Raw genomic sequence first — 12,779 nt, 5'->3', positions numbered from 1 at the left:
CAACATAAAGAAAAAGTAGAGTGTGTCAGGGTAACAGGCATCTGGGGAAGAGCGTGAGTGCCATCGGGTTTCCGTGACAACAGGAATCACACTGTCAAGCTTCCGCTTCTCTCCACGCCCCCTCCCACCCAGGGCAGAACACAGCCTCCGTCAGATCTGAGCATGACCCGTCGTAGCCCCCACCACCAGAGGGGGCAACCACAAGATGTACTCTGACTGGCCTAGATCGGCCCCCTTGTGGGCAGCAAGTCAGAGCACACTGCTTGGCTCAGCCGGGGGCAGGTGCCCATTCCTGGACCTGGTGGTGTTAGAGACTCGACAAGAAGGAAAAATGGAGAGTAGTGGGTTCCAGGGAGCAACTGCTGAGCACCTGATACTTGAAGGCCTTTCTGGCTGCTAGATGCCGCTGTCAAGAAGGCACCACCCTCCAGTTCAATTGAGCAGACTTTATTGAGCACCTATTAAGTGCAAGGCACTGTGCTAGGTGCTGTGGGAAATACAGAGAGTGAACACAGAAAGCCCTGCCCACGAGGAGCTCACAGTCTAGAAAAAGAGGTAAGACAGAGTACACAATCAGCCGCAGTGACACCAACCAGAGTGGCAAGTGCCGAAAGCAAGACACAAGTGCTGTGGGGGGTCAGAGAACACCATGAGGCTGCTTCTGGTCAGAAGCTTTAGGCAAGGTAGAGAGGACACAGGGCCGGGCCTCTTAGGGGGAAGCCATCTGGGAGAAAGGGCATTTCTAGCAGAGAAGAGAGTCACTCGGAGTGGGAGCCCACAGGTAACTGAGGAAATTGTGCGGCTGCAGTGAGTGGGCAGATGGACTACACAGAGTGGGCCATCACGTACGACTGGGAGGTAGACAGCCAAGGATACTAAGCTCAGGAAGGTCTAAACTGGATACTCTGGTCGAGAGCGCCACTGGGCACTGAACAAGAAGAGGGGTGTGCAGAAGCGTATCTTCAGAAGATAAATCTAGCAGCTGTGCAGTCTCAGAAGGGTAGTTAGAGGGGGAAAGCTGAGAGGTGGGCTGGCAGGTCAGAGGCTGACACCCAGGGAGGCCATGAGCACAAGCTGCGGGGCGGGGGGCAATGGCCAAAACGGGACAATGGTGGGTGAGGGGACCTTGTGGCAGGGTGGGTGGGAAAAGACAAAAGATGCAGGCAGAGGGTCTCGGGAGGTCTCAGGGCTTCTAGGTAGAGCTAAATATGCATTCATAAGGGGCAGGGCTGGAGCTGGGAGTCACTCCAGCAAAGAGGGGCGGTTCCAGTCAAGGAAGTGTGCTGATCTCTAAGGGTGAGCGCTTCTCAAAATGTGGTCCATGGACCACCTGTGGGAACCATCCAGGGAGTCTGCTGGAATGGCAGATTTCCAGGCTTGACGCCAGAGCTACTGAATAAACCTCTCTGGGGGCAGTGCCCAGTCACCTGCATTTTTATTAAGAACTGCCCTCCCCATCATGCGTCCCACAGCTGGTCCGAAGTTTGGAAACCACCTGTTGAGCTGGTCTTTCTGTTGAACTGGCCTTTAGGTAAAAGAAGGAAAAGGAATGAAGACTGTTTAGGAGTGAGGGAAATCTCAGAAAATAGGGAAAGTAAGGGTCAACGATGTCATGCTATGGTTACTGAATGTGGACATGGAGATTCAGGATTGGGAAAAGGTTTCCGAATTTGGAAACTGAGTGGTCTCCAATGGCTTCCCTCCCTCCCACGTGATGGGTGGAGGCCAAGTTTGTAGACACAGAAGTGAAAAGTGGGAAGGGGAAGGAAAGTAGGAATGAACAGAGATCCTTAGGGAAATCAGGTTGTTTTAATCTCAGGATCTGAAATATGTGGGGAATAATGAGAGAGGTAGATAACAAAGAAATGGAGTGAGTCAGAGTAACTAACCAAACAAACTACAGTTGGAAGATGAGAGGAGGTGGGCTGAGGGAGGCAGGATGGAAGGGAGGACAGGTGGGGATGTAGAAGGTTTGCTGGGGAGGTAGAGGTGGGGAGAGATTCCTTAAGGAAGGCCGTGTCTCAGAGACGTGTGGGAGGCAGGCTGGGCCTGAGGTGGGAGTGGTGCCAAGGCCCAACTCCAGGGGGCCCGGTGCCATTTGCCACGGTGGGGGGAAGGGCATGAGACTCCATGGGGGTGGGGGTTCAGAGCATCAAGGTTTCTATGTGCGGATCATATTCCACAAATGCCACAATAAGCCTAAGCAATAAAGCAAGATTATCCTTCCTCTCACTGATACCAAAAGCTACAACAGGTCAACGGAGTCCCTGGTGACAGTCACGCCCTGCTAGAATAATGCTGACCCTTCATCCAGGACGGCTGAGAGGACTTCCTACTACTTTTCTAGCCGCCAGCCTATAGGGTCTCAAACACTGGCTACTTGACAGAAAGACTAAACCAGTCTTTCTTCTCCCAGGTGGCAGTCTGGAGCGTGGGGAAGAATGCAGGCCCAGGGATCATTCGGCATCACTGCCTACTTATTCTTTAACCCCCGACAACTTCTCCGAGTCTACTGAAAGAGGGTGGCGTCCTGTGCCCTGCCACCTGCTTCACAGGAACGCCGTGGAACACAGGATGCAGAACCACCTGCAGGAGTCACAGGAAACGCTGCTACAGACACTCCCCAAGGTGGTTCAGAAAACCTACCAGGGGAGGTACACCGGGAGTATCAACACTGAGCCGAGTATTAAGAGGAGTCTGAGAACAAGTAATGACTTCTTAAAATAACGGTTTGAGAATTGAGCTTTAAAATATTAGATTTAACTACACGATAGGTTTCAGTTGTGAATTCTGTTTCATGTTATAATTTACCAAGGTAAGTGATGCTTTTCTGAAACTCCTCCTACTTATCTTCTGCACTCTTCCTTCCTGCACCCAAGAAAGAGGAAAGGGGCTGGTAGAGCTCTCAGAGACAATACTGAGATCACAGAGGCTTATGTAATTCAAAGGTCAGGTCACTTCTAGAGCCTAGAAAACTCCTGACCTCTAGGCTTAGCCAGCTCTACCTAGCATCAGTGGAGCCTCAGCCCCCCTTCCACGAAGACCAGTGGCTAAGTCCTGGCAAGCAAGGCATACCCCCTGAGTCCTTCTCTGAACAGGAGCAGTGCTGGATTGGCAAGGCCACTTGGCCTGGAAGGTAAAGTCATGTGAGAGGGACCCAGCCCTCACACCTCTGCTGTTGTTTCTAAAAACCACCAGCTGTGAAGCTGGGGCACAGAGGCTGTGGCCGAAGCTGCCTGCTGGCCTCCACCTGCACAGCTGGACGCCTCGGGTATCCTACCCCCAGCTGACAACCAGCTCCACACCGGCTGCATCATAAAGGCATCCAAGAGAAAACAAGACTGAAGTCCGAATCTGGCTACCCGAGGACCCTGGACTCACCCCCAGAGGGATGCAGGATCACACAGGCCTGGAGGGAGCACTGTGGGGAGCCACCCAGGTCTGCTCATGGCCAACTAAGTCTCTTCACCATGAAGAACAAATCTGCACTGAGTCCTCTGGAATTGTTTCTGGGGGCCACAAGAGATGTGATCTACAAGGCAGATGTGAAACTGATCATAAGCAGCCTGGGGGAAGAACAAATATAAAATACAAAGCCCTTTGAAGGTCCAGAGAACGAGAAAGATGTTAACAATTAATTATCCAGAAAAAGAATTTTCACTGACACAGAATTTAGGCAACACTGAAAACACAATACTAAGATATCAATTCTGAGAAAGACCCATAGGAAGGGCAGCTTAGGAGAACATTAAGGAGACTAACACAGGAAAAATAAATATGGGGCTCTGGGCCCCCACAGAAGCTACTAATGCTATTTATTGGCTTGGGTCATTCTTGAGAATAGAAAACCAGTTTTTTGGCAAAGCTGCACAAACTTCACATGGGACGTCTCCCAAGGTTGTGGACACCAAACTACTCTAATGACGACGCTCTTCACTAAACTTCCTCACATCCCTCTAGTAGCTTCAGAAGCTAAGATGTGACTTCTAGAGTCAGTCAGGGACTGAGTGGTGAGTGTCCCAGCCATGCACGAGGGGTCCAGTTCAGAGCTGTGGACTTGGGCGTGCCCAGAGGGCACCCGGAGCCTCAGGTCCCTCTTGTGCAGGGTGGGAAGGGAGGAAGGGCTGGACCACGTGGGCTCTCAGGGTTCTTCCAGCCGGGTGTTCTGTGCGTCTCACTCTGCCCTGGTCATTAACAATGGCTAGGCACAAGGTGCCATCTAGTGGCACCACTTGCCCACTCTCACAAATGGCTCCAATGAAAGACCCCAGAGGAGCAAAATTAACTCCTACGGACTCTAATTCCAGGGGTGAGGGTACAGGAGGCTGGGAGGGTGAGCACACTTCATGTCAGTGGACGTGACATAGTCATCTCAAGAAAATATACTTTAAGAGGTCTTGCTTTCCCTAAGAAAGCAACTCTTTTTTTTCTTTTTTTTATTTAGAAAGGCTAATCATATCCATTTGTCAATATTTTCAGCATTAAGGAAAATAGTTTAAAAAACATAAAAATGTAAGTGCACTCAAGAGTAACTGCTATTAAACAGTTCTGAACAGGCAGAAAATGTAGACTTTCCTTTTACAGAAAATGTTAAATCTGTAATAGCAGCATAATGTATATATATAAAAAAGCTGGTTTTGAAAACCCAGATTTTTTTTTATACACAAAACATCTGTGTTTTTTTTTCTCCTATACACTACAACAGCATTTCCACTGGGAAATTGGTTTCTTCACATTATGTCACTTCCTGCTGCCACATGCAGATACTAGCTTGAGTGTGTGTGTCTTCAGCCCACAGCCCCAGCTCCCAACAGCCTTCAGTCCAATACCATGGCGGAGAGTGCATTCAGGTCTTTCATGTATGGATGAGCCGCTAAGATCTGGTCGATTTTCAGTTTTTGTTCCGAGTCAGGAAAGATCTTCAGAAGGGCTTCCCTCAGCTCGTTGGTTTCTGCAGGAGATCTCTGTGCTGGCATGGGCAGATTCTGCTGGATGTTGGGAAGGTTGGGCAAAAGTGGGAAGCGGGGTTGCTGAGGAAGCCAGTGGCTGGGTGGGGTGCCCTGAATCCGGGTCGGAGGCTGGTGGCTGGTGCTGGCTGCCTGGGCACCAGGGACTCTGAAGTTGGGGTCAAACATGCCCACATTTGGCAGGGCGTTGAGTAGGGGTTGCATATCTCTGTGAATGGAAGCAAGTCCTGGTGAGCTAGGTTACAAGACAAACAAGAAATCTGTCTAAAAATATCTGCTGCTGACTCCAAAGCTTAAGATGCTGGGAGCTGTTTCCTGGCCTTTGAAGGCAAGAGAAGACTGCAGCCATGGCAGGGAGGGCAACCACCCACAGACAGGCCCGTGGGGATGCCACTGACACCAACTCCAGCCCAGTCGTGACAGGGAATGCTGGCTCTTCATGAGCCACTCCACCTCCTGGCCTGCTGCTGTGAGGACTGACCCCATCCAGCTGCTTGGCTCTGAACCAGGGTGCACCAGGAAGCTTTTGAAAGATCTGGACACAGGACCATACTTTCTTGCAGACTCAGATTCTCTGTGGGGCCAGGCTGATGGGGACCTTTGGGCAGAGGCTGCCTCTCCAGTCCCTCAAGTCTGAGTGAGATGTTGGTGTCCACAACTTGAATGCACATGAGTGTGTTTAGGGCATCTCTACCATTAAAAAGCCCCCCACTTGATTCTCCTTGCAGTAGAAAAATGGGGCTGACTGAACACTTTTCCCAACTTCCAAAGCTTAGTCCCTCTGTGGGGGGGTGCAATGACTAACTTCATAGTCAACGGCTCTTACGTGAGCAGGCAGGACTGACCCTGCTGCCAGGCTGCTGAGGCTGGAGGAGACAGAACTCTCCTTCCGTTAAGTCTGACCCACGGACCTCGATGCTTGCACACAGGCCTCAGGTCTTAAAGCCTAGCAGAGAATTTCCAAGTTAAGACTTTGGAAGAAAAATAAGATGTATGGCCATTCAGCAGGTGTTTAAAATGGCTACCATTCTCTTGGCACAGGTAGGTAGAAAAGCAGGACCTTTGGGAACTGAGTCCTTATCTGTGTAATAAAGCACAAAGGCTCAAAAGAGAAATGATTCACAAGACCTGGGAGTGGAAGTCATGCTGGTCTTGTGTGCTGAAGACAGTTCTACGTGAGCCACCTGCCCTTTCCAATCCAAACCCAGAATCCCCCAAAGGCCCTGACATAAACTGAGAGCATCGGCTCTAAAGTCTCACTGTCTTGAAACGGTGGGGGAGCGGTCTCTCACTCCTGTCAGCTTACACCCCTTTCAGCTGAGAAATACAAAGAAATGTAGCTTATTTCACTTTTTAAAAAGACAAAAGGCCTATCACTGGGGAATATGATCTGCCACTTAGGTGCACAGGACTAACAACGTCCATACTTGAGAATTCTGAAAATGGAAACACGTCTTTAAACATAAACAAACAAAAACCCCAATCTACAACAAAGAAAATCTAAGCTATCAAATTAATTTCAGACAAATATAGAATACTTGCTTCTCTACTCAGTAAGGTAGATAGTACAGTTTCCCAGGTAGTGATTTCCTGAATAGTAAATAAATTCATATAAGCATAAAATACTCAAAGTAAATGACTTGGCAAAATGAACTTAAAAAGATACTCACACACACAAAGAACCTAACTAGCATTCACTACTAAGCGACCACTAGCAAAATCTACTCTGTCTTCTTTGGCCTACAGAAAGTCTGGCTCCCCATCCTCTCTTCTGGGATTAAAACCAAATGGACCACAAATGAAGATTTGGTCTCTGGGAGACATTCCATCTATATTTCACCAGCACTAAATCTAAGGCTATTTTTTTAAAATAAAAAACCATTTATAATAGTCAGGGAGAGAGTGTACTTGCACTTGAAGCACAAAGAACTGGAACAAATTTGTAAACACAAGACAATCTGGAAAAGGAAATAAATACCTAAGGTAGACTTCCTTCCGAAGAAATTCTTCTAATCGAGGTCCACTTCTTCCCAGAGGGTCATCAGGAACCATAAATATGTCCCCCACAAAGGTATACTGGAGCAATCTACAACAGGGAGAATAATTACAGTGTGGGAGAAAAAAGTAAATTAAAAGACTGCTTAATTGAATCCACCTGCAATGCAAGAGACCCCGGTTCAATTACTGGGTTGGGAAGATCCACGGGAGAAGGCATAGGCTACCTATCCCTTCTTGGGGTATTCTTCTATCAGTATTCCCTTCTATCAGTATTGGGCTTCCCTTGTGGCTCAGCTGGTGAAGCATCTGCCTGCAACGTGGGACACCGGGTTTGATCCCTGGGTTGGGAAGATCCCCTGGAGAAGGGAAAGGCTACCCACTCCAGTATTCTGGCCTGGAGAATTCCATAGACTGTAGAGTCCATGGGGATACAAAGAGCTGGACATGACTGAGCGACTTTCACTTAAGTGCTAAAGCAAAGCAAACCAAACACACCCCAGTGAAACCAATTTCTCTTGTGGATACACATACAACAGAGTAAGAAACTTTTACCTACTGGCTCTCCTATTTCTTATCAAGACTTTCAGATTTTTATCTGGGCTTGGGAAGCAGCTTCTTTTCCTAATAAAATGTTCAATATAACTTTGAAAAACAAGATGGAAAGACTGTCAGCTTAGGATACAATGGGTGCTCAACCAAGGTTTAATTTTTGAATAAATGAGCTCATAAGCAAACCTACTGATGTTCTTCTAAAAAAGAGAATTAGTATTATGAAGAAATACTGAAGGTCAGTTGAACATGATTTATCAAATCTAGAAAAATGTTTTTAAAAGTCCAAATGCCTGGTTTGCTGCCTGGATCTTGGTTTCTGCCTTGCTTTATGACTTCTGAAGGCAACGGGTTGGTGTGTGAGTGAGTGAGTCTTCACTGCACTTAAACCTTCTATGCACACACAGATGAGTGTCCGATAAATACTGACAATGAGCTCAGGGCACAAATCCAACAGAAACATGTGCTAGAAGATTAATGGCTTGTTAACTGTGCCCAGAAGGTCAAAGACCAATTCTCACTTTAGCTATCAACAATACTTTCTTAACAGCATATGGGTCAAATGCATATAGTAACTAACTTTCACCTGGGTATCATTTTCTAAAACCCTCTAATGATTCAAAAAACATATAAATATCAGATGAGGCAACCATGAAACCCCCCAGACAGGTAAGTATGTAGTTACACTAGTTATACACCAGTTATACCAGATATACACAATCTCAAGGTATGTTTTTAAGATTTCCGGTATTTATGACTCATCTCTGGCACTACCATAAGACTACTGGTTTTTGGTAAGTACTTGTCAGATGATGCTTGTTTATAGAAAGTCCTGGAAGCCTGTGTTCACTGATCTTAATGCAGCTGAACACACTCAGGGTGTCATCACAAACAGAAAACTTACTTTGTTATTTTGGATATTCAGTGTGCTTTCAATACAGATGACTAAACTTTGATGGTAAACTTTGATGGCTCAAAAGTATCAGATGTTAAAAAGTAGAAATAGTCTTTCCTTTCCCAAAAGTGAAAACCCAGTCAGCATACTGATTTTGGTACTATCCTCTTGCTGAAATCACAGTTGTTATCAAACCTAGCCTTCATATTTCACTGTTGAGTAACGTCTAGGGGAGGCGCAATGACTTGCTCAAGTGTCCCTCGGCATCAGGCCAAGGTCAAGCTAGGTGGTCATTTCTGCTTCATCACACAGTTGATAGATAGTTAACTGGGCCACAAAGATATGCCTCTTGCCAGGCGAAACTGGTCTACAGAGACACCTGTGGGCACCAGAGGATGCTCACACATCACCTGCTGGTGGTGCTGCTCTGTGCCCAGGCCTCCCGCCTACTGAGAGGGGCCAGCCACCCTGTGGACTGGAAGCACAGTCTTATATCTTCGGTCTCCTAAACTGCTTCCAAGGTGGACAAAAAACAAATAGTAAACAACAAAAAACATCTCTGACCAAAGACAAAGAAAAAAGTATTACCTTTTTGTAATTATTTCTCTCCAGGAGACTGACTCAGTCACAAATTCTCTGAAGTTATCATTTGTTACAATTATGCCACCAGTTTTGTCTGCTAAGTGTAGTAGAAACCTATGGTAATATAAAAGTGGTTAAAACAGGCAAGCAGGCATCTCTGGCTCAGAGTAGCTTTACTATAAAAAACAAAAGGATTTCCTCTTCACAGGAAGATCAAAGAATTTAACCAAGGCTGGGATGCAGAAAAGTTAAGCCCCTGTCAAATGAACATCAACTTGAAATACTGAACATCTGAAATTACTAGAATGATTATAAATGAAGGTCTGGTTTTCATAAAAATCTAACTTTTTAAAAATAATCTTAACCATAATTTATACATTTTTCTAGACAAGTTGTATTATCAATAAAGAGTGGTAATATGATAATGCATGAGGACTAGAGAGGAACGAATCAGAATTGATGCCTGTGAAATCACTATTCGGTTTTCAGTTGCTAAGCTACGGTACTTTGGTTCTAAGATTAGCCTTGCCACAGTCAGCCTTGCAATTTTTTTTTTTAAAGCCTAAATTCACATTTTCTGCTGTGACTTAAGAAGAGATGTCCAGAACTGCCATTAGGTTTAGTCTAAGTTATAGATCCATTCAAATGCAAATTATGAGAAGATATATGGTGATCAAAAAGTGTAACAAGTAAACATTACAGAGAATTCTATTTCGTTGTTCGAGATTATTCATGTTCAAACCCTCTTAATGAGAGATTTGTGAGGATAATATGAGTTTCATCCCCTACTCAGGATGACCACATTTGTCTGAGGCAATGCAGACAAAGATAATGAAACAATAAAATAAGTGAAATCACTGGAATTAAAGGTGCAAAACAACTGCTTTTATTATCAGTAGGGGGTACTTAAAAGGAAATCAAAAAACAAGCCTCATTAGTTTCAGAAATCTTAGGAAACCCTGATAAGTAAATATGATTTAGCATGAGTATCTTATTTCTAACTGGCATGAACAGTAAGTAGTAATGTTTGTCCACAAGTATTAACAAAAATAGGCAGTAAAGCTTCTGGGCGTGTACTGTGAACCAGGACACATGTTCACATCCCCTAAAAACCCAGAGAGCCATATAAATTAAGTGAAAACCTAGTTTACACACTTGTGTATGCATTCAAATTCTGTAGGCGTGAGAAGGAAGCTGCTGCGTTAAAAGCATCTGAAGGCTCTTGCTGAGCCTGGCAGTCCAACCTGCCTTTTCATGTGAGCTCCCCAGCGTCCCTACCCAGTACCTCTGGGGCAAGGGTAGTCCCTCCATCCCAATCTCCCAACACTTTCTCACGCCCCTACCCCCAGGTGCTTCCTCCCGCACTCTTCTTTCATGCCGTCTTGGATTCTCCCCAGATCTGGTCTCTCATACCAGCCTGGTGAAGGGCAAGGGGTTGTCAGTGAGAAGGCCCTTTGGACCTTTTGCCGAATGTCTGCTATCACTCCAAGTTCTCTTCCCCTGCCAAGCTCCCCTTTTCATCTCTCACCCATCTGACCATCATTCACTACCTTGGGTCACAAGCTAAGCACTGTCTTCAACGTGAGGGAGCACTGTGGTAGAACAATGAGGCAAAACCACCAGGGTGCTTTAAGTGCTAGAGGCCAGAGTGAGAGAGGGCGAGGGCAGGAGAGGAAAGAACAGGAGGCCACCACTTCAGTTCCCAGACACTCATCTCAGCACCTGCTCTCTGAGCAACGTACCAACCTAAGAAATGCAGTTTATTCCTTCAACACGAGGGTCAGCCGAGACCATCTTCTATTATATGGAAGAAATACTGAGGGCCCAGGCATCACAACGACAGACTAAGTCTCCAGCCAGATATAACCAGGAGGAGACAGAGAAAGTGTGAAAAGCACTCCTGAGGCTGCCACACTAAGACAAGACAAACGTTACTTCTAGGAAGTATTTAAAAAGACTACAACTCAACACGGGCTTTTACTTACAGATCCTCAGCCATGTTTTATCAGAAAAGTTTTTTAACTCAATAGCTTCTTTGGTAATGTCCCTGAATGTATTAGTATAACCTTAAAGACTATGAATGTTAAAATTCTCTAACTCGGGTCAAGCATGTCCTTTTAAGATGTGGATTCAGGTGCCTGATGAACTGTCTGGTGGAGCAGGTGGCTGGCTCCTCAACACCCCACACCCACTTTAGAAAGGAAAACAGTCTTTCATACCTGTCATCATGAGAAGCAATTCTTTCTCCAAAGACCATCCGTGCAGGAGTTAAAGATAATATTCCAAGCTCCTGGAGCTGGGTTAAGAAGTGCTGTTCTGTTTATGGAATAAGTTGAATACACATTCAGAAAATGGCTATCTTCCCAGAGATTTGAATAAATGAAAGCACCCCCAAATGTTTCACTTGGAGAGTTGTGGGTAACTTTTTTTCTATTGACTCACAAAGATTGCATTTTATAAACTTACGGGGAAGGGGGAAAAAATCAAGGAAGACATATTCCAAAACAAATGTAATGTAAAAATTGACTTTAGCTATTTTTTAAACTTAAAAATGTTCAACTTATTTGCTTAAGAAGAATAAACCATAAACGTATACATAAAGGATCTTACTATTAAAAACTTTTTCTCAGCTACATTACAAGCAATAGAGGACAAAGAGAGTGAGGGCCACGTCCCTGAGAGCGCAGGGGCTGGAATAGAAGAGGGATGCCAGAGAGCCAGACAGACTGTTCTGTCCTGATCCCAAGAAAGGTCTGCTTGGTCCCTATTCCAAGAGTCTGTCAAATCTCCTTCTGACTGCTACCCTATCTAATCTCTTCTCTGTTATCGGTACAAATATTTACTGATTTTCATGGGAGTGGGTCATGACAGAGAATAAAAGAGGGCCAAAACCACAAAAGAGTAATAGGCAAAAGAGCAGCTACAGGCTCAGGGTTTGAGATTACCACTCCTGCATTCCCTACAATGGTACTCACCACTGACTTAGGCTGAAATGTCCAAACACAGTGCTTTATATCTCTAGACATGCACAGCACATAAGGCTTACAAGACTCTTTCAGGGATCCTACTGCAAAAATGACTGAAATGAGCAGATCTGCCTCATTCCCAAGTACCCTCTGCTAGGACAAATACACTTCCCCTGAGGGAGGGAAGCTGGGATACCTGGGAAAAGTACTTTTACCATTTCTACCTCAACAGCGGCTAAGTTTTATTACTTCCTGCTGAATGTGCTGGGTGGGTTCTGTTCTCACCCTTCTTCCTCCCAGTCTACCTTTTATTTCTAGGTAGTCTGATGCATTAAGCTGCTTGGCACAGCCCTTTCACCAATCTTCCTATTAAGACCCAAGAAAAGAAAAACCTTAAGTTTCTCTGGATATTTCAGGATCCATAATAAGTTCAAATCTTTCGTGTGTGGCCTGCAGGTCAGCCATGCAGTACCACACAGTGAACATAAATGACTTATATTAAGTTATTAAACAAACTGTTAAAAAGACATCCTATGTGAGGGTTCCAAATTTATCAAATGACCATTTTCAAAAATACTATTTAAAGAGGAAGAAACCCAGCCTAGTAGAAAGACATATTTAATCAACTTTTTAGAAAGTGAAAGAAAATTTTTGTGATACATAATGAAGACTAACATAACTTTCTATATAAACATCTATTAAACTTTCCATCCCTCCCCCAAGCAGGTTTTATGCTGTAACACTCTCTTCAACTCATTTTTTTTTAAACTGGGTGCACCAAATTTACAGTTTTCTTTTTAAAGCTTTAAAGCTGCTGCCTAT

At 45.2% G+C, this 12,779-nt stretch overlaps 1 protein-coding gene across 1 annotated transcript in view; it reads right to left on the bottom strand.

The window, feature by feature from the left end:
- Window positions 1–431: 431 nt before the first annotated feature.
- The window catches only part of N4BP1 (NEDD4 binding protein 1), a 56,058-nt gene continuing 43,710 nt past the window's right edge, over window positions 432–12,779 (bottom strand). Inside the window, exons 4-7 of the mRNA XM_043435339.1 lie at window positions 11,211–11,307; window positions 8,998–9,105; window positions 6,946–7,053; window positions 432–5,175 (exon numbers count right to left, since the gene is read on the bottom strand). Coding sequence (XP_043291274.1) covers window positions 4,818–5,175; window positions 6,946–7,053; window positions 8,998–9,105; window positions 11,211–11,307 — 671 coding nt within the window. The 3' untranslated portion in view covers window positions 432–4,817. The remainder of the gene's footprint in view (window positions 5,176–6,945; window positions 7,054–8,997; window positions 9,106–11,210; window positions 11,308–12,779) is intronic.

Source organism: Cervus canadensis, chromosome 18, assembly GCF_019320065.1.
Source record: "Cervus canadensis isolate Bull #8, Minnesota chromosome 18, ASM1932006v1, whole genome shotgun sequence".
NCBI lineage: Eukaryota > Metazoa > Chordata > Mammalia > Artiodactyla > Cervidae > Cervus > Cervus canadensis.
Note: the sequence above shows the minus strand (reverse complement) of the source record. Positions and strands in the feature narration are given on the sequence as shown.